At 39.6% G+C, this 21,822-nt stretch overlaps 2 protein-coding genes across 2 annotated transcripts in view; one reads left to right on the forward strand and one right to left on the reverse strand.

Moving 5' to 3' along the window:
• Positions 1 to 11,185, reverse strand: part of plekho2 (pleckstrin homology domain containing, family O member 2) — a 35,455-nt gene extending 24,270 nt beyond the window's left edge. Inside the window, exon 1 of the mRNA XM_033986033.2 lies at positions 10,741 to 11,185. Within this exon, the coding sequence (XP_033841924.1) occupies positions 10,741 to 10,749 (9 nt within the window). The 5' untranslated portion in view covers positions 10,750 to 11,185. The remainder of the gene's footprint in view (positions 1 to 10,740) is intronic.
• A 1,002-nt stretch (positions 11,186 to 12,187) lies between these two features.
• On the forward strand, positions 12,188 to 21,791 carry rwdd3 (RWD domain containing 3). The gene is made up of 6 exons (XM_033986046.2): positions 12,188 to 12,387; positions 15,440 to 15,663; positions 16,583 to 16,816; positions 18,278 to 18,396; positions 18,672 to 18,819; positions 19,504 to 21,791. Exons 1-5 carry the CDS (start codon positions 12,303 to 12,305, stop codon positions 18,784 to 18,786), a joined length of 777 nt encoding a protein of 258 aa, XP_033841937.1. The 5' UTR covers positions 12,188 to 12,302; the 3' UTR covers positions 18,787 to 18,819; positions 19,504 to 21,791.
• Positions 21,792 to 21,822: the final 31 nt, after the last annotated feature.

Consider the following 21,822-nt stretch of genomic DNA (forward strand, 5'->3'; position numbering starts at 1 on the left):
GCGTGGTTTTAAAGAGGAAGGGAGCAGGCACCTCTCTCTTTCCTCTCCCTCTCTCTCTTCCTCTTTAACGCTCCCTCTCTCTTTATCCATCTCTCCCTCCTTCTTTCACCCCTTCTCTCTCCTCCCATTCCCTCTCTCCCTCTTCTCCCTCACACTCCCTCTTTCTCTCTCTCTCTTTCCTCCTTCCTTCCTCTCTCTCACTTTCGCTCTCCTTGCGCTCTCGGACCATCTCCCTCTCTCCCTCCTTCTTTCCACTCTCTCTTATTTCCTCTTCTCTTCCTCCCTCTCTAAGCATCTCGTCCCCTTTTCTCACCCCTTTCTTTCTCTCTCTTTCCACCTTCTCTCTCACCACCTCGTCTCTTCCTCCCTATCCCTCACTTTATTTCTCTCCCTCCCTCTCTCTCCTTCCTCTCCCCTCTCTTACCCCTTTCCCTTTCCTTCTTCTTTCCCTCTTCTCTCTCTCTCTCTCTCTCTCCCTGTGCCTCTAGCTTAATTTTTCTCTTCCTCCCTCCCTCTCTCACCCTTCCACTCTCCACGTCCCCCTCTTTCTCCCCCCTCACTCAGCCTCATCTCTATCCCTCCCTAACTCTTCATCTCTCTGCTCTCTCTCCCTCCTTCTCTCCCTCTCCTCTCCCACGCTCTCTTTCTCTCCCCTCTCCCTCCCTCACTCTTCATCTCCTCCCCTCCCTCGCTCTCTCCTCTCTCGCTAAGCATCTCCCCTCTGTCCCTCCCTCTTTTCTCTTCGTCCTGCTCACTCACGCTCCCCCCTCTCTCTCTTTCTCTCTCCCTCCCTCTTGTCCCTTCTTTTCTCTCTCCCTCTCATCTCCCACTCTTTCTTTTTTTCCCCTCTCCCTCCCTTTCTTTTCATCTCCTTCCCTCTCTTCCTTGCCCCCCTCTTTTCTCATCTCCTCCCTCTCTCTTCATCTCTCTGCTCTCTCCCCTGTCCCTCCCTCCTCTCTCTCTCACATGTTTGTGAGACAAGGGTGAGGTGGAGGGAGGTGGAGAGAGGTGGAGAGATGGAGGGAGGTGGGAGGAGGTCTGGAGCACATCTGGACTTCGTTGGTTCTGACCTGACCTCATCGGAGACTCTCTTCTCTTCAGTGAGTCCAGTTTTTAGAAATGAGGCTCTTTCAAAATAAAACGACGACACAGAGACGAGGACGTACAGGCCCGTGACGAGGACGAGAACTCACACTGAAGTACACTGAAAAACTACTACTACTACCACTACTACTATTACTACACTGTTGTATGTATAAGTTGCAGATGAGGCTCATTAGTTCAAATCCACAGTTAAATTTCTGGTCCAAAAGCAGCTTCAAACTTCCTGTTTTGTGTCTTTGTTTTTCCCTGTAGTTTAAGTGAAGCACAGTGAGTTCATTTGCAGAGCCGTGTTTATGAGCTGGAGGTGTCGACTGCACTGAACCTAAAACGAATCCCTCCCAAAACATGAAGTCACTCGTACATGGGTCTGATTAACTGCACCAAGTGTCTAAATATGTGACTGTGTGAAGAGCGCCCCCAGTGTCACAAACAGGAACATGAATGAACTTCAGCCTACAGTCCTGACCACAGACTGTTTATATAAATGGACGTAGCTAACCTGCTAGCCGCTGCGCTTCAAACAGGAATTAATCAAGGGCGACCGTTCAGCTCCATCACCTGGCTCCAGTTCACTTTCTATTGAAAAACAGTTTTTATTTCACTATTGTGTCTGTAAATCAAGATCTCAGACAAATCAGGTGTCTTCTTTCCCCACTAATGTTAGCAACAGGTTTGATTGACAGTGTTGCTAAGCACAGGCTCCCTGCTAAACCAGCAGTGTGGATGGGAAGAGGCGTTACCGTCAACAGCCTCGCTCCTGATTGGCTCTTTGGTTGCTATGATACTCGCAGTTGGAATCCCAAATATAGAACTCTGCTCCAAATAAGCTGCTATAACTGCTCTAGCCTCGATGAGCTTCATCTGGAGCTGAAGCTGTGGGTGATGTCACACTCACTCAGTCACTTCTTTACACAGTCTATAGTTTGGACTTATAAACCAGACACAATACGCTGTGGTGGAAGAAGTACTCAATTCTGTTACTTAAGTAAAAATATAGATACCAGAGCAAAAAAATATTAAAATACTAAAAATGTTCTTGAGAGTCAAAAGTAAGTAAGTATTTCATGCAGATTTTGAGGTCTTATAAAGTTTCAAATGTGGTGATTTTGATAAAGATATACCAAATTCTGTAAAATTTGTCTTTTTTTTTTTTTTTTTAATGTAGTGGAGTAGAAAGTACAGATACTGCTCTCAAATGTACTGAAGTAAAAGTAAAAAGTATCCACTGTAAAATGTGCTTAAGTAAAGTACAGATAACTAAAAGTATAAAACTATAATAATAATAATAATAATGGGTTGGATGTAAACAGCCCCTTTCAAAACACGTAAGGCTCTTTATCGCGTTATTCATTACATAATGATGGTAAGATTCTATTATAGCCACAACTGCCCTGGGGCAGACTGACCGAGGGCACGCTGCCACTCTGCACCTCGGCCCCTCCCCCCAACACCCGCCGTCACACGTACACCACGCTGTAGACAAGACGGCTGACTCAAAAACACAGAAACAATGAGCAAAGCACTCAACTCTGAGGTGAGAGACGTGGTTTTGTTAAAAAATATGCCTGACCAATGAGCTCCTTCGATTCACACGTCACTGAAATAAACTCCTCTGTCATGAGTCTAAAGTTTGGACACAACTCTTTCAACACTTGTTTATTTCTTTATGTTTACTACATTTTATACTCACACAGAAGACATCAAACATATGAAGCAAGATGTATGGGATTATGTAGTAGCATGTAGAGGTCATATTAGCATGTAGAGGTCATATTAGCATGTAGTGTTGATATTAGCATGTGGAGTTCATATTAGCATGTAGAGGTCATATTAGCATGTAGTGTTTATATCAGCATATAGCGTTCATGTTAGCGTGTAGTGTTCATGTTAGCGTGTAGTGTTCATGTTAGTATGTAGTGTTCATGTTAGCGTGTAGTGTTCATGTTAGCGTGTAGTGTTCATGTTAGCATGTAGTGTTCCTATCAGCATGTAGTGTTTATATCAGCATATAGCGTTCATGTTAGCGTATAGTGTTCATGTTAGCATGTAGTGTTCATGTTAGCGTGTAGTGTTCATGTTAGTGTGTAGTGTTCATGTTAGTGTGTAGTGTTCATATTATGCTGATGCTTTTTACTCTTTCAGATCTGCTTTTGTTGTTGTTGTTGTTGTGATGTTGATTCACATGATTAATGAGTTCACCCTTTATCTTCAGTGGCCCGAGAAAACCTTTTTACACACAACAGAAGAACAGAACTACTTATTTCTAAGACTACGCTATAAATAGAAATAATAAAACTGCTGGAGTTGCAAAAGTGCACTTTCTCAGCACAAAGTGGAAGGAACTCTATTTTTACAGTAGTGTCACGGCGCAGCGTGGGCTCAAAACGCCGACACAAACACTTTATCAGCTGATTCAGGTGAGTCACTGGAACAAAGGAAGTCATTTAGAGCAATCCGTATAAGGTTTATAGTAAAAATACAGAAATGAACTGTGTAAATGATCCAAGAAGAAAAGTGTTTTAATGTTCTCTCCATCGACTCTGGCTCCAATTCACTTTCTATTGAAAAACTGTCCTGAGTTGTCATTTTGGTCTTAAATGTTTGTATTTCTGTACAAACTCCTGCTGCAAGGGTTGAAATTTGACATCTGTTGTTATTAAAGATACTTCCCTTCCCTTCTTTCCCTGAGGTCACTCCTGCTAGTGTTAGCAACAGGTTTGATTGACATAGTATTACACAGCATATGGGGTAGATCTGTGTTACTTCATTCGTGTGTTGTTGGGTGTTTTGGAGATTGTGGTCTCTGGTCAATCTGGTGATCCGTGTCATTATTATTAGCCCTGGATTAGCTTGTGTAATTTGTCTGTTTGCTCTGTCTGCGCTGTTTGCTAATGCCAGCTGTCCACCACTTATCTCCTCAATACTGCGTTTGTCATCTCTCCAGTGGCTATTATCTACAGCTCTGACCGCTATACCACTGTACGCACTTATCTGAATCAGCCTTTTATGGCATGGACCTCTCAGTCTATGGGGTTCGATGCAGTGACGCGTTCACTGACCCGCTGAGACAGGAGGAAAACAGACCGCCACATTATGCGTCATGCCACCAAACAATTAACCCTGTATATGTGATGAGCCTCTCGCTGCTCTTCACTGCACAATACGAGCATGTGTGCGCTCATGGAGATGCTCGGGGGGCTCCTCTGGGAACGCGGTGGACACGGGGTCAAAGCATGTTTAGGGCCCTTGTTATCAGCGACGTGGAGATACAAGTATGATACGATAAATCAAATCAGGACCTGACATTTTGGAGAGATTTTTGTGTTATAGCGGCTAATTTGGAGCAGAATTTCATATTTGGAATTCTGAGCACGAGTATCACAGCAACCAAAGAGCCAATCCGGAGCAAGGCTGTTGAACGTAACGCCCCTTCCTGTCCGCAACGCTGGTTTAACAGGGAGCGGGCGCTTAGGAACGGTGTCAATCAAACCTGTTGCTAACGCTAATGGGGAAAGAAGGCGTCTGATTTGTCTGTTATTAATGTTCATATCTTGATTTACAGACACAATAGTGAAATAAAAACCCCAGGATCATGTAGAGCGGGTTAACACCAACATTTAAAACCAAAATGACGAGTCTGACAGCAGCAGTTACAGAGAGAGGGGACACGGTTTTTCAATGGAAAGTGAATTGGAGATAGAGTTGATGGAGCAGGAAGTGCGCCCATGATCACTTCCTGTTTGGAACGTACCGACTAGTACGTTAGCTATGTCCATTTATGTATACAGTCTATGATTCGAATTGTTCTGTTGATTACAGCTCTATGCTCAAGTACTTTGCAACTGCAGGTCATCAGCATTCCCTGGGGGTGTAATGCTAACTGTAGGCTCTGTTCTGTCTGAGGCTTTGTTAGACTTTAATCTGAGCTTTGTTTGAACACAATCTGATCATAAAGAACTGTGCTTAGCTGGATCTACAACAGGTGATCTGATTTGTGCTGTTAAACAAGTCCCTCTCAAATAACATTACAGTCACAAGCTAGCTAGCATTAGCATTAACAAACAGTTTTTCAGTGAGTCACTCTCATCTTTTTGTGTAAAATCAAACTCCTGAAAAGGACCATGAATGCTAGGATTGATCACAGGCTCCTGAAAATGTGCTCTTTAAACCCATTTTGTTTTTTTTTCCAGACTATCTTAAAACTTTTTTGGCCCACTAGCATTAGCAACAGGTTTGATTGACAGTGTTGCTAAGCGCCCGCTCCCTACTAAAGCAGCGGTGCGGGCGGGAAGGGGCATTACCTACCACACCCTTGCTCCTGATTGGCTCTTTGGTTGCTATGATACTTGCGGACAGAATTCCAAATATGTAACTCTGCTCCAAATAAGCTGCTATACCTGCTCTAGCCTCAATGAGCTTCATTTGGAGCTGAACGCTGTGGTGACGTCACACTCACTCAGTCACGTCTTTACACAGTCTGTGTTCACCTCACACACACTTTAAACAGAGACACACACAGGATTCTTGGTGCAGTGCGTTTTACTGCTGCAACTGAGGCTCATTTGAAGCATTTCTTATAGGTCTCCATATGTTTGTGGTGTTGTAAAACATATAGATTTACGTCAGCTTTAGGTTTTTACTGCGTTATTTACTTTAGACAGGAGTGAACGCTAATTTAAAGATCCTATATCACACAAAACTGACTCTTTTGAGCTTTAAGTCATGTTCTAATGCTGTTTCCTCCTCAAAAACAGACCTGGAGTTGTGTTTTGTTTCATTCACAAATGTTTGAGTAACACTTTATTATTATTGTACCACATGATTGCTACATAATTCCACAGGGTGATGTCAGGATTTGCAACCAGGAAGTAAAATTTTCATCTAAAAAAGTGACTCTTGTAGCTTTGAGTCATGTTATAATTTTGTTGGTGCATCAAAAACAGACCTGGAGTTGTTTTTTGTTTCCTTTATTATTAGTCTATCTACATCACATGTGTCAAACTCAAGTCCTAGGGGCGAAATCTGGCCCGCCATGTCATTTTATGTGGCCACGACAAGGTAAATTAAAATGTATGACTGTCTTAAAATGTCAGTTTATCAGTAGATAGGCAATTACAAAGTCATATATATATTTTTTTTTACATCTATGCAAATTGGCCCTTGGTGAAATTGAGTTTGACACCCCTGATCTACATCTTCAAAGCTCAAAATGCGACGTTCCACCTTGTGATGTCATGAAGTGGTGGTTTTCATTTTAACCGCTCTCTTTTCACCTTTAGTTCAGTAGAGATCGGCAATTCGAGAGCTGAAATAATCCAAATGATTCTAGAAATGAAGGTGTGTGGAGTTTAAAAACACAGTGGAGCACTTCCTGTATCACCACATGATGACATCACAAGGTGGAACAGAGTGTTTTCAGTTTGAGAGAAGAACGTAGCCTAAATCTGCAGGGATTGTGTGTTAAATATGTGTGAATGAAACAAAAAAACACAACTCCAAGTCTGTTTGTGACGAGGAAATGACATTAGAACAGATCAGAAAACGGCGTCGCACGCCCACTTTAAAATAGTCATAAACAGCTTCACTTTTCCAGCTCCTCTGTGTTGAAAGTGTTGTCCAGTTCCCATAAAAACCCCTCTGACTCAAAAGCCCTGACATCATGGCTCTGCTCTGCTCATTTCGAGTGAATCACCTCCAAAAATGTGTCTGCGAATGTTCAACAGAGACACACAAACACAGCTGCCCCGATGCTTGCCGTTAACGCAATTATTTTCACGTTAAACCCTCTGCACACGCGCCTGGTGCCTTCACACTTTAAAACACAGTCAAATACTTTGGCTTCGGTTCTGATTTGGGATTTTTCCAGCTGGACTGAAACATGGAGTTATTTACACGGTGATTTCACAAGGGATTACGTCAGATGCCCTTCTTGCTGCAAGGTATTTATCGAGGCATGAGACTGACATAACGCACGCCTTATCGCATCACCTCGCAATACCCAAATATATAAGATTAATGACTTCTAGATTATAGAGTCAAATGATCACCGTGCGTCTCTGAAACTACATCTGCGCATAATAAAGATTCAAAAAAGCTGCGCTATGTAACTTTTCTGGAGGAAGTTCTGCCATCTGTCAGTCTCTATGGACATGTTATTGCTTCGGAAGGCACTGAACTTAACTACATCCATGGAGAAAAGCAGCTGATGTCACCAAACCAAGTTACATGTCTGGTCTGTGGAGAGGCGCACCAGCTCACATGGTATAGTGGTATAGTAGAGTAGGAGTAGTAGTATCATAACAACCAAAGAGCCAATCCAGAGCAAGGTTGCTGAAGGTAAAGCCCCTTCCCGCCCACACGCTTAGCAACGCTGTCAATAAAACCCGTTGCTAATGCTAACAGGAGCAACCTCAGGGAAAGTAGGCACCTGATTTGTCTGTTATTAATGTTCATATCTTGATTTAGTGACACAATAGTGAAATAAAAACCCCAGGATCATGTAGAGCGGGTTAATACGAACATTTAAGACCAAAATGAGCCTGACAGCAGCAGGTACAGAGAGAGGGGACAGTTTTTACATAGAAAGTGAATTGGAGCCAGAGTCGATGGAGCCGAAAGTGCACCGATGATCACTTCCTATAGCAGGTTAACTATGTCCATTTATATAAACAGTCGATGAGTAGTAGTAGTAATAGAGTAGTAGTAGTAGTAGTAGTAATAGTAGTTAGTTATTATAGTAGTAGTAGTAATAATAATATTAGCAGTTAGTTGTACTAGCCGTAGTTATGCTGGCAGTGGTACAATTACTATAGACAAAAAATAACTAATAATAATGTGGAAAACTCCTATTTGAATAAATAAACATGGCTCTAATAAAAGGGATGAATGCTGCTTATTCTTTTAAAGTGAGGGATGCTGCTTATTCCTTTAATGGGAGGTGCTGCTTATTTGTTTAAAGATTTCTGTGACTTCCCTGAAAAGGTATCGAGTCACATGATCAAACAGCTTCCCTTTTCAGTGATGTGTCTTCCTCAAACTCATTTCCAGGTTTGAGACACTTAAAATCATGTGTCAAGTTTTAATACAACATCAGTTCAACGCAAACAGAAAAAAGCCTCATGTACACAGACTTTAAAGCAGAAAAAAGCCTCATGTACACACTTTAAAACAGAAAAAAGCCTCATGTACACACGCTTTAAAGCAGAAAAAAGCCTCATGTACACACGCTTTAAAACAGAAAAAAGCCTCATGTACACACACTTTAAAACAGAAAAAAGCCTCATGTACACACACTTTAAAACAGAAAAAGGCCTCATGTACACACACTTTAAAGCAGAAAAAAGCCTCATGTACACACACTTTAAAACAGAAAAAAACCTCATGTACACACACTTTTGTCACTAATCAAACAATATGAGCTGTAGTAACACGTTTTTAGACTTAAATTCTTACTCTGTTTACTCTCTCTGTTGGAAAGTTGATGTTTTTTTGTTTCTTTTACTATAAAACAGAGTTATTATATTGAAAAAATATATCCCCACACCTGCTGTAAAGTCTGAGGGTTTATTTTTAACACGTTCATAATTTGAGCAAAACAAAAATATTAATTAAATTGTTTCTGTTGAACAAATCTTTATCAAAATAAGTACATTCGAAGCTTCTTTAGATCTCAAAATATGCGCAAAATACTTTCACTTTTTACTCTTTAAGTACATTTTTCCACAGGTACTTTAATATTTTTACTTAAGTCAATTTTTTTCATGTGACACTTCTACTTGACTATTTTTTTTGCTTTTTTGCATTTGTACTTTTACTTAAGTACCAAAACTGAGTACTTCCTCCACCTCTGAACATTACGTAACAGCCTGATGGTTTTAACAGCCAGTACCACAAATGGAATCAGTGATAAAATTGTAGTATTAAGTAGTAGTAGTGGTCCTGTGGTAGGAGCGGTGGGGGTAGGAACTAAACTTAATCCTAGTTTTTTTTTTGTTTTTTTTTTTAATACATTTTTAAAAAATGTTCAGATTTTAAGGTCATAACATGTTTTTGCGTAAAATGTGTGAAAAGTAGCCAACACTTTAATATGTCCTTCGAAATATTTGGAAACTTCTATATAAGTACAAAGTAGTAGTAAACATTTGATACTTTTACTTTAAGGCAGGGGTCTCAAACTCAAATTATCTGGAGGCTACAGGAGGCAGAGTGTGGGTGAGGCTGCATCAGGTTTTCCACAAAAAAGCTTTGTTAAAATCTTCTCAAACATTCTCGCTGTTTTCAACATACATGAGGAAATACAGCAATTCTTGTGGATTTTATGGATATACTTTGTTATTTGTTGACTCTTTTGTGATGGGACTACAAACAGCCAACCACAGATTTGAGTTTACAGATTTGGAGGAAGCTTCTACAAACTTTCATATTGTCCTGTGGGCCACAGAATATCATCTCGTGGGCCGCAGTTGGCCCCTGGGCTGCGAGTTTGAGACTCCTGCTTTAAGGTTCTATATTATGCAAAACTGACTCTCGTAGCTTTAATCCATGTTAGAACGTTGTTAGCCAATTAAAAACAGACCTGGAGTTGTGTTTTGTTTAGTCTGTCTAAATCTCCAAAGCTCAAAATTCTCCGTTCCACCTTGTGATGTCATGAAGTGGTAGTTTTCAAGCGCTACCGCTACGTTTTAGCTTTAGTTCAGTAGAAAATTGGCAACTCCAGGAGCTGAAATGATCCAAATGATTCTAGAAATGAAGGTGTGTGGAGTTTAAAAACACAGCGGAGCACTTCCTGTATTACCACATGATGACATCACAAAGTGGAGCTGAGTGTTTTCAGCCTAAATATGCAGGGTTTGTGTGTTAAACGTGTATGCATGAAACAAAAAAAAACAGGTCCAGGTCTGTTTTTGATGAAGAAACAGCATTAGACCATACATCAGAGAACAGTGTCATACCTCCCCTTTAAGTTGAATTCACTTTAGCCTAAAATAAACAGTATTTGCCTATATTAACACACTGGTCAAACAAACCTAATAAAAAGAGTTATTAACTGTCAGTTGCGAACATAATAAAGTTGTACCACTTTGAATCCACAGCTCTCCAGAGTCTAGCCCTGTTTTCTTCTGTTTTCTTTCCTCCTCCTCGCCTCCCTTCCAGTGTGGCCCAATAAAACGCACTACAGACGCTTGTTTACGGGCGAAAAACCTGCGCCGAAGTGACTAGAGCAGCCAAATGAACTTAAAACAAGACTTATCTTCAGTTGAGCGAGTCGTTAACCTAACCAAACACCTCATAAAACGTTATATAACACGGTTTTTAAAGGGAGTTTGTTTTTGTACCCTCGCCCAACGCGCCAGAGAGCCATAAAGATGCTGGAAGATTGACAGTTGGGCAGGTGCTTGGTGCCAAATAGTCTTACGCATAGTTTGGAGATCTAAACAACAACTTTTTAAAAACAAACCATAGGGGGAAAACATTAAAAGCGAGTTAGAAGTGATTATAATAAAACTTTTTAACATGGAAATGCTGTAAAATGTTGCGTACACGTTTTTGCTCCGCGCAAACGTCATCTTATCCTGTGCGTAAAGCTGAAAAAGCGCAAGAAACGCCTCGACAAACAACGTGAAGCGCATTACTCACGTCTTCCATGATAAAGTCCGTTATTCGGGGCTGAATTCGCTCGACGTGGCCGCTCTCTCACGCCTCTATCCCGGCTGCAAACTCTTCTCTTCTCCGCTGGAGGCTGATGGGCGCTGGACTCATCTCCGAAAAGTCCTAAAAATTACTGCGTAAAATAAGGAACTGTGCAAAGTTTTTCAGTTCGTGACACTGCCTGACGCGCCTCCTGCGTCTCTGTCGCTCATTTACTCCAACAACTGTGCAAAAGCTCGAAGAAAAAAAAGTTTGGTTTCCGGTTTGTATTTCAGTGTTCAATAGAGAGCGAGGGGGAGAGGCTGCTGCGCCCGGAGATGAGTGCGTCCCGCCCGGCGGAGCGCGCAGAGACGAGGTGGAGACGAGGATGGAGCGGAGCTGGACCAGAGCTGGAGAGGGAAAGATGTGGAGAGTTTGGGATTTTAAAAAGCGAAAATGACTCTAGATTCAGTCACATGACGACAAGACTCTGCAGCCAAAAGCATCCTCCCGGAGTCGCAGAGCTCTCCTCTGACTCCACGGGCCACCGATAGATGACGCTGTTTAGACACTTTTGAAGACAAAAACAGTCAAAATTCCGGAATAGGGACACAAATGAAGAGGATATGTAAGTAAAGTTTTAATGGAGAAGAAAATAGGAATAGCAATAGAATATTTCAAAATATGAAAAAAAAAGAAATAAAATAAATAAATAAATAAAACATAATCCAGATGTTCCACTGTAACAAAACAGAAGAGTTAACCCCATAAGTGGCCATTTTTAACCATAAATAAAAACATTAAAAAAAAAGTGGCTTATTTCTTGTTATAAAACCTTTTTGCATTTACGTCAGACACAGTGCACAATCCAACATTGGTTTTATGCCATACTCTAAAAGATGAAAACCAAAGGAACAGCATTTCCATAGAAACAAGCAGAAAACTTTTTCTCCATTTCAAATAAGAGTCAGGTCTGTGGAAATGCGAGCCCAGTCACAGTAAGGATCATTTTAAGTGCAAAGACGCACAACCAAAATGAAACAAATATGCTTTTATTTTGCCCTATTTTTGACTAAAAGTTACATACTGTGGCTTTAGTCAATTAATCATTAAAAATATAAAAATTTTTCCTTCATTTTGGGTTCAGTTGCCTCCATCCAGGATTCTGACCATTCTCCAGGTAACATTATTACAGAATTATTAATACAGGCATTTCACCTCTCATCTTCTGACCTCTGCTCTCATCATGAAATAAAAAAATTGAAATATTACATTTGCAATAAACAGTTTTACACAAATAATACACAGACACTTTTCTCAATACGTAAAAATAGACTTACTGTCGAGAAACACTTCCACTTGGTTTTACTTATATTTTATATTTCATTTTCCATAGAAGCGGAACCTTTATTCTAGCTTTCAAACCACCCGGACTTTACCGCGGACGGACGAGTGCCACATTCAAATGAGTCCGGGCTCTTGTTTTTCTGATAATAGCACGTTTATTACACATTTTAGCTGCTTTATTCATTGACATGTCTGGTTAACGTTATGATGTTGGTCGGTGAAACATGTCTGAAGCAGCTTTAGAAGAAGTTTCGGTTTTATCTTCGATTTACTGCGGAGACGGAGAGTTTGAGCTGCTGCATCAGTCTGGTGAGCTCATTCTGTTAATATCAAACAGTGATAAGAGACAGAATTAAACCTTTTCCTCCTACCGGCTTTACAGGTCAAAGGTCACTATATTAATTAAACATTATTTATTTTTTATCAATAAAATGTTTTACTTTTTATCAGATTTTATGTGACATGCTACAAACAACAATTAAAATAAGTTATGGACTTGAGCAGAGTGACCAGACAGTCCCACTTTTGAGTCTTGTCTCCCCTGTACCAACAGATTTATCCAAAACCATTAATTTGTTCCAGTTTTATATAGGAAATTTTCCAGGTGCCCCTATGTTTGACCTATTTAATGCCCTCCAACAGTAAAATAATGGAATATTTTGTAATTTCTTTAGTTAAAATACAAAAAACCTGCTTGAAAATGAGTAAAGGCAAAAGAATGTACGGGCACAAGTCCTCAGATTATGACTGACACAAGTGAGTGGAGATAGGACAGTGTTATGTGTTTTTTTCCACTATTTTATTTATAACAACCATCCCATGTCCCAGTTTTATACAGGAAATGTCCCAGGTGTCCCTATTTTGGACCTATTTACTGCCCTTCAACAGTATAAGCAGGGAATACATTGTCATTTCTTTACCTAAAATACAGAAAACCTGCTTGAAAATGAGCGAAGATCAAAAAATGCACCACACAAGTCCCTCAGATTATCACTGACACAAGTGAGTGGAGATAGGACAGTGTTATGTATTCTTTTCCATTATTTTATTTATTCCAACCATCCCATGTTCCAGTTTTGAATTTTGAAAATCAGGTCACCCTAGACTTGAGTAAAACAAACAACAATGTAATGCTTGTAGGCCAGGGGTTTGACTACGATCACAGTGAGTAAAGTACGATTACTATTGGCAAAGTCAGAAGGCTGGTTCTTATTTGAACCTGGGGTATGAAATTTTAAAGCAGAAATGTATTGAAGTATTAAAAAATAAATAAATAAATAAAGTATTAAAGTATAAAAATAAATAAATAAATAAATAAACAAGACAAACAGTCAATGCAGTGAATAGCTTTTGTATTGTTGGTTGTTGCACAAGTTAAATGTTCTTTGTATTATTAGTTTATGCCAAAGTTTGTGAATGCAGTGTCCAAGTTTTGATCCAAAGTCCAAAAAAAATAAACTAAAAAAATGCTATAAATAGGTTCCAAGGAAAAATGAGGATGAGTGTGCCTGAAAGTCAGTTTATTTTGTCCTATCGCACAGGATCTGGGCAGCTCGGCATCAGGATATGAGGGTTGTAGTTCATATTTCTTTTTTTAGTCCAGGAAAAAACCTGACCGTTGAGAGGTAGACAATTTGGAATGAGAAAAAGGTATGCTTTAGTCCGGAAGTCCACAGTTTTTGTCCTAGATGCCGACCTGAGCACGCCACAGCCGCAGTGAGGAGCAGAGGAAGAGACAGGGAAGTGACCTCTGTGACCCCGCAACTTAAAGGCAGATGAGACCACAGCAACAGGAAATGACATCGAATTAAAAGGCTTAGGGCAACAGCAACAAAAATAGTATGAGACTACAAATTAGAATAAAGAATATTGTATATATATTCAAATGAGCAACATAATATGAGAAATACTTAGGGATGCACCGATCCAGCTTTTTCAGTTCTGGTACTTTGACAGATATTAACAGATATCAGTGTAGAGATGGAAAAAATTGCACTTATTTTCTTTAACACACAGTTAACTTACATTACATAACACCAGAGAACCAATAGTGTTATGTTGAGATTAACCAATATGTTTTTGGTTTCTTTTTTTGATACCGATTTTTTAGAATCCAGAGAAACCAATGGCCGATAAGCTCTGCCAATATTTCTGGGCCGCTTTTAATTTTCTCCAATTTCTGTTATTGAAGTTTACTAAAAATCCCCCACAGCCCTTGTAAACCACAAACCTTTAAGAGTGTGGTTATCATTTCACACTCAAGTGTTAAAATAAAGCATTTTGTGTATTCTTAGGCAGCAGATCGGCCTCTGCTGTAGATTTGAGGCCAATAGCTGACGAACGCAAATATGGGCAAACAATATATTGACCTGTCTAGTGTTATACAACTGTTATTTATCCTTCAAAAAACTTCTGAACAGCTTTGTATGAATGAAAGTTCAAACATTATGACACGTTCTGGGCCAAAATCAGCCTGAAAATCACAATCACAAATATTGATATTAGCTGATGTTATAGAACCGATACCCGATCTAGCAAAGTTTCAGTACTGGCTCCAATATTCGATAACGCTATTGGTGCATCCCTACAGATAATACTAAGACCTTTGCTATCAATTCTAGTCAACTTGTTAAAAGGTATATTACAATGTTAAGATGTAGCACAATTTTGGTTCAGAGGGGAATTCTGTAGCTACTCTGTGTTTAATATTTTATAACTGTTGTGTAATAATCGCTTGGACTCATTACAGCACTAAAAACAACACGAAAAAAATCACTTGTTCCATCTGACATTCCCATCATAATTTCCATTGTCTTCTTCTACTGTGTCTTATTATTTGTAAAGTGTCCAAAAACACGCTATTCAAGTCTGATTTCTTCTTCTTCTACTCCTTCTTCTTCTCCTCCTTCTTCTTCTCCTTCTTTTTCTTCTTCTTCTCCTTCTTCTTCTCCTTCTTGTTCTTCTCCTTTTTCTTCTTCTCCTTCTTCACCTTCTTCTTCTCCTTCTTCTTCTTCTCCTTCTTCTTCACCTTCTTCTTGTCCTTCTTCTCCTTCTTCTTCTGGTTCTTCTCCTTCTTCTTCTTCACCTTCTTCTTCTCCTTCTTCTCGTTCTTCTTCTTCTCCTTCTTTTTCTCCTTCCTCTTCTTCTCCTTCTCCTTTTTCTTTTTCTTCTCCTTCTTCTTTTTCTTCTTCTTCTCCTTCTTCTTCTTCTTCTTCTCCTTCTTCTCCTCCTCCTCTGCCTTCTTCTCCTTTTTCTTCTTCTTCTCCTTCTTCTCCTCCTCCTCCGCTTTCTTCTTCTCCTTCTTCTCCTTTTTCTTCTTCTAATCCTTCTTCTTCTCCTTCTTCACCTTGTCTTGTTGCAGCTGATGGCGTGACGGTGCAGATCACCTCGTCTGTTCTGGGAGGAGGGGGGGTGACTCTGCTCTTCCACCTGCCCCCCTCCTACCCCCTCTGCCCCCCTGACGTCTCCGTCTCGTCCACCGCTCTGTCCAGAACCCAGTGTCAGAGCATCAGACGCCACCTGCTCCATCAGGCCGCCTCTTTACCCCCAGAGGCGATGGTGCATCAGCTGATGGAGAGTTTACAGGTAAACCATCATATTTAAACTACTTTAGAGACTGGCTCTATATTGCTTAGGCAGGATAATCCCAGTGAACTCGTATCATGGAGCACAGAGTAAAAACATGAACAAACTGAGAAAAAGACTGAAATACGAGCTAAATATCAGAAATCCCAGAATCACATTTGATTTTGATTTTGTTGTTTTGGAGGAAATGATGAGCAGCCTTTGCTTCCTAATTGCATCCATTCAAATTGTGTTTTTGATTTGATTGAGATTAATCAGTCATCCATCCATTTTCTTCCGCTTATCCGGGGCCGGGTCGTGGGGGCAGCAGTCTAAGCAGGGACTCCCAGACTTCCCTCACCCCAGACACGTCCTCCAGCTCCTCCGGTGGGACCCCAAGGCGTTCCAAGGCCAGAGAGAGACATAGTCCCTCCAGAGTGTCCTCGGTGCACGGGGCCTACTCCTGGTGGGGCATGAACTGCTCCGCTCCACGTGGAGGAACAGCGGCTCTAGTCTAGCCTGTCTCTAAGGGAGTGCCCAGCCACCCTGCAGAGGAAACTCATTTTGACCGTCATATTGTCTTTTCGATCATTACCCAAAGCTCATGACCATTCGATTAATCTTACACAATGAAACACTTTAATAGTTGCGTGACAGTGGCTCAGTTGGTAGAGCGTTTGTTCCTTGATTTAAAGCGATTTGAGTGACTTGAAGGTGGAAATGTGCTGTATAAAAATGTGATGTTTACCATGACCGCTTACTTTGGACCTTATGAGTAACAGATATATAAGTTGAAGGTTGAATAATTAACTTTGCCTTTTTTATAGAAATGTAAAAAAAATGGGCATTAAATCTGTAAAATAAACAGACAAATAATCAAATAAATACATCTCCTCCTTCTGAGTAATGGTTGATTTGCACATTATTTCTTTTCTCCCAGAGCTTTGACGTGTCTGAGGCCCTCCCTGGATCAGAGTCGAAGGTGAAACCGGACCAGGACCAGGACCAAGACCAGGATTTGTGGGTCTCAGTTCTGTCTCTGGACCACATCAGATCCAGAAACCGTTACGTGTCTCTCCTGGAGCGGTGGAGCAAACAGCTGCAGCTCAGTGGGAGGTTAATATTGGGACGAAACATTCTGGTTTTACTACAGGGAAACAAAGCCAACATCAAGGTGAGTATTTGAACCATAGACTGTTTATATAAATGGACGTAGCTAATCTGCTAATCATCACGGTCCAGATAATAGGTGATCAAGGGGTCACGTCCGGGTTCGGTGACTTCTATTCACGTCACATTGAAAAATTGTCACCCCTCTCTCTGTACCTGCTGCTGTCAGACTCATTTTGGTCATAAATGTTTGTATTAACCTGCTCTACATGATCCTGGAGTTTTTATTTTATTTTTATTTTTTTGTTATTTTGAGTTTATTTTATTATTATTTATTTACATATTTTGTTTTTTTTTTTTTTTTTTTTTTGGAGGGGTTTTTGTTTGTTATTATTATTATTAATTTTTTTTTGTTATTTTGAGGGATTTTTTCAGTTTGTTTTTTGTTTTTTTTAGTTATTTTGAGTTGTTTTTTTTGTTATTTTTATTTTTATTTGTATTAACCTGCTCTACGTGATCCTGGGGTTTTTATTATAATTTTTTTTAGTTATTTTGAGTTTATTTTATTATTATTTATTTATTTATTTACATATTTTGAGGTTGTTTTTTTTTTGTTTTTTTTTTTTGAGGGTTTTTTGTTTGTTATTATTATTATTATTATTATTATTATTATTATTAATTTATTTATTTATTTTGAGTTTTTTTTTTCATTTTTTTTTCATTTTTTATTTATTTATTTTGAGTTGGGGTTTTTTTGTTGTTTTGAGGATTTTTTTTGTTATTTTTATTTTTATTCATATTAACCCTCTACATGATCCTGGGATTTTTATTTCACTGTTGTGTCTGTAAATCAAGATATGAACATTAATAACAGACCAATATCATATCAGTATCATAGCAACCAAAGAGCCAATGTGATGCGAGGCTGTTCTCTCACCACTGGTTTAGTAGAGAGCGGGCCCTTAGCAACGCTGTCAATCAAACCTGTTGCTAACACTAGCAGGAGTGACCTCGAGGAAAGAAGGCGCCTCATTTGTCTGTTTATTAATGTTCATAATTTGATCTATGAACAAAATGGCAAAATAAAAACACCAGGATCATGTAGGGCGGGTTAATACGAACATTTAAGACCAAAATCACGAGTTTTACAATGTAAAGTGAATTGGAGCCAGAGTTGATGGAGCCTGAAGCGTAGCCCACGATCACTTCCTGCTTGGAACACAGCGGCTAGCAGGTTAGCTATGTCCATTTATATAAACAGTCTATGGGGTCAAGACATATGTTAAGAATTAAATATTAATACAATAAACTAAACATGCAATAGTTCGTGTTGGACCTACAAATCGTCAACCAGGAAAGTTATGCAAATTTGCCATCAACCTTTCCACTAATTACATCATTCAGCCTTATTTTAGGGAGTTTTCCCACTTGTCCTGTTGTTATTTTTTATTGGTATTTTTATTATTTTTTTAATCTGTTTAATAATTTACTAAAACATTGCCATATGTTTGTTGCCCGTTTTTAGGAGTTCTGTTGCCTTTTAAAAACAGTCAAGGTGGATGTGGATTCTTCGGGCAGAAAGTGTAAAGAGAAACTGATGAAAGTTCTCATTGAGACGCCGTCACCTGCGGCGGCTCAGAGCAGGTACAAACTCACTCACTCACTCACTACAACTTATAACCACAGACTGTGTAAAGATGTAGACTGAGTGAGGTTAAACGGGGGTAAAACAGCAAAATGGCATCTTGAAAATAGTGGATTAAAGATTAAACTCAAACATGAATCACTCCAAATACAACTTCAGAGGCTCAATGAGAAGAAACGAGCAGAACATGGAGAAACATCTGAACAGAACAGTTTACAGAACAGGTCTGATTTAAATGTGCCTTAAATTAAAGTGTTTTCTGTTCTGGTTCCAGTCTGCAGGGGTTTGTGGTGGGAGAGTGCTCGTCCCTCTCACAGCTCAGAGCGGCGTTTGAGGAAGTTCATCTGGGCGAGGTCTACAGGGACATTCAGCCGTCATTACGAGACTGAAGCAAAGAGAACCAAAACTATAAACAACCGATGGTGAGTTTAAGAGACTAAACTTAGTGTTCTGACTATAATGTGACAGACATGGGTCAAATAAAGAGCCATTTCCCTACGGGGACAAGAAAGTGAACTTTAACTAGAGAAAGACCGATCTATGTCTGTCTCTATCACAGAATAGTATAAAGAAGTGGACTAAGTGAGTACGGGCCCTTAGCAACGCTGTCAATCAAACCTGTTGCTAACGCTAGCAGGAGTGACCTCAGGGAAAGACGGTGCCTGATTTGTCTGTTATTAATGTTCATATCATGGGTTACAGAGAGAGGGGACACAGATTTTCAATAGAAAGTGAATTGGAGCCAGAGTCGATGGAGCTATTTGTAGTTACACAGTTATTTCTATTCTGTATTGTTTTAATTTATGCCTTCTGCTTTTTATCTGTTTGTAAAGTACTTTGAAACTCTGCTAAGAAAAGTGGTATATTAATAAAGTTATTATTATTATTATTATTAGTGAATCAGTGCAGCATCACATCGCACTGTTGTGGTGAAGGAGTCCAAAGGCAAAGCTCTTGATTTACCCTCACCTATAGTGCTGGTTTAGTCCTGATTTAGTACTGGTTTAGTCCTGGTTCACTCCTGGTTCACTCCTGGTTTAATCCTGGTGTAATGACTAAAAGAACAAGATCATGGACACGTGCATTTAAATGAGTTTCCTCTGCAGGACGCTCCTTTAGAGAGAGGGGGAGGAGCTCAGTCACACAGCAGGAGCTCGGGGTAGAGCCGCTGCTACTCCATGTGGAGAGGAGCAGTTGAGGCTCCGACGTCTGTTTCAGATCCCTCTGGGATGTCTCCCTGGGGAGGTGTTCATGTCCCACCAGGAGGACGCCCCAGAGGAGACCCGGACATGCTGGAGGGACTATGTCTCTGAGCTGGCCTGGGAACACCTTGAGGTCTCACTGGAGGAGCTGGAGGAAGTGTCTGGGGTGAGGGAAGCCTGGGAGTCCCTGGATACAGTTAAAGACACAGTTAAAGGCAGAGTATGGCCTGTACACTGGATCACAGCTGTTTGTGGATTTGAAAAGATTTGATATTTGGCTGTTGTCCCACACATGAAAGTTCCATATATTTGACTGACTTTAAACTCCCGTCTAGCGCCCTCTGCCTGTGCCTGTGTCCCTGTGTGCACTCCTCTGTTTGTAGCCGCAGCAGCAGCTTCCTTGTCGTGTCCTAAATCTACATTTGATTTTTTTTTTTTTCTCACTGGACTCAAACAAAAGCTGATTGTGCTTCAGAGACAGAGGCTCCGGCTCCGAGCCTCACCCTCCACTGTCTGACTGTGAGAACATCAGGCCTGTTTATGCTGAAAAAGGAGGGAAAATCCTCTTAGGGCAGTTTGAATGTGTTTTTGTTTCATACGTTTGACTTAATAGGTTCAAATATTTGGATAGTTTTAATATGGTTTATATTGGACACTACAGGAGGTGTTTTTGTTAACGTAAAACTGCACTGACCTTAAAAATCTCATGTTTCTGATCTGTTCTAATGTTTCCTCATCACAAACAGACCTGGAGTTGTGTTTTGTTTCATTCTCACATGTTTAACGCACAAACCCTGCAGATTTAGGCTGAGTTCTTCTTTCAAACTAACAAGAAAACACTCTGTTCCACCTTGTGATGTCATCATGTGGTAATACAGGAAGTGCTCCACTGTGTTTTTAAACTTTAAACTTCACTAGAATCATTTGGATGATTTGGATGAGTTGCCATTTATCTTGACTGAACTAAAGGTAAAAGGAGCTGTTCACTTGAAAACTACCACTTGATGACATCACAAGGTGGAACAGAGCATTTTGAGCTTTTCAGATGTAAACAGACTAATAATTAACTCAAACAAAACACAAGTCCAGGTCTGTTTTTGAAGACGTAACAGCATTAGAACATGACTTAAAGCAACAAGAATCCATTTTGTGTCATACAACCGTTAAATAAAACATTTTCTCCTCTACAATACACACTTTTTTGTATTTTTGTTTACTTTTTAACCTTAATCCAAAGATGTAGTATAGGCCTGCTTAGTATAGTTTTTCATTAGGTTTATGCTTCCCCCTAGTGGACACTATTATACTTGCACTGCCTTATGAATTGTCCTGATACATTTTTGCAAGATAAAGTTAAAGCCATGTATTTTTTTTTGTATTTACATAGTTTTATTAATGATATAAATGTTTCAATGGCATGAAAACGAAATGTTTCAACTGCCTAAACAAGGTCCGGATGATTCCCTTTGAAGTTCTACGCAACCAGGCAATTTTGAGTTTATTTTTTGAGGATCTACAGTGTGAATAATCATGGAAATAAACAAGAAACGATACAGCAGACGATACAAATATAATACACTGTGGCAATGATTTAGAAACAGTAATTGAGGAGCTAGAAAAAGAACTAAAATTGCTGATAAGCTGGTTTGACTCAAACAAATTAACTTTAAATCTAAAGAAAACTAAATTCATAGTATTTACAAATCGCTGAATAAATGTGAACAGGAATCTTATTATTCATAATACAGAAATAGAGCAAATAAATCAAATTAAATTTCTAGGAATAATAATCCACTATAACCTAAGTTGGAAAAGCCACATACAATTCATAAAGACAAAATTATGCAAATCTTTAGCAATTATATCAAAAGTAAAAGAATGTTTGAACGAAAACATTGTTCATTTTGTATATTTCGTTGATATTTCCCTACATGACCTACTGTGTGGAGGTGTGGGGAAATACATACCAAACAAATATCATTCCTATTGCAGTTGTCCAAAAACGAGCAATGCGAATTGTGAACAAAGACAATTTATGTATAAAATTAAGAATAAACAATTACCATTTCATATCCAAGATCTGTTTAAAAATCGAGATTGTGCTTATAATCTTAGAGGACATGATGTATTTTAAAAAAACAAGTGTCAGAACAAATGTAAAACAGCACTGCATTTCAACTGTTGGAGTAAATGTTTGGAACAGGTTAGATGACAATGTTAAAG

Source organism: Periophthalmus magnuspinnatus, chromosome 3 (genome assembly GCF_009829125.3).
Source record: "Periophthalmus magnuspinnatus isolate fPerMag1 chromosome 3, fPerMag1.2.pri, whole genome shotgun sequence".
In the NCBI taxonomy this organism is placed as follows: domain Eukaryota; kingdom Metazoa; phylum Chordata; class Actinopteri; order Gobiiformes; family Gobiidae; genus Periophthalmus; species Periophthalmus magnuspinnatus.

Excerpts from the sequence above, each read along its gene's own strand:
- rwdd3 (XM_033986046.2), top strand. The coding sequence starts at position 12,303 with ATGTCTGAAGCAGCTTTAGAAGAAGTTTCGGTTTTATCTTCGATTTAC. Across the intron at positions 12,388-15,439 it reads TGAGCTGCTGCATCAGTCTG|CTGATGGCGTGACGGTGCAG; the intron begins GTGAGCTCATTC and ends GTCTTGTTGCAG. Across the intron at positions 16,817-18,277 it reads GAAACAAAGCCAACATCAAG|GAGTTCTGTTGCCTTTTAAA; the intron begins GTGAGTATTTGA and ends GCCCGTTTTTAG.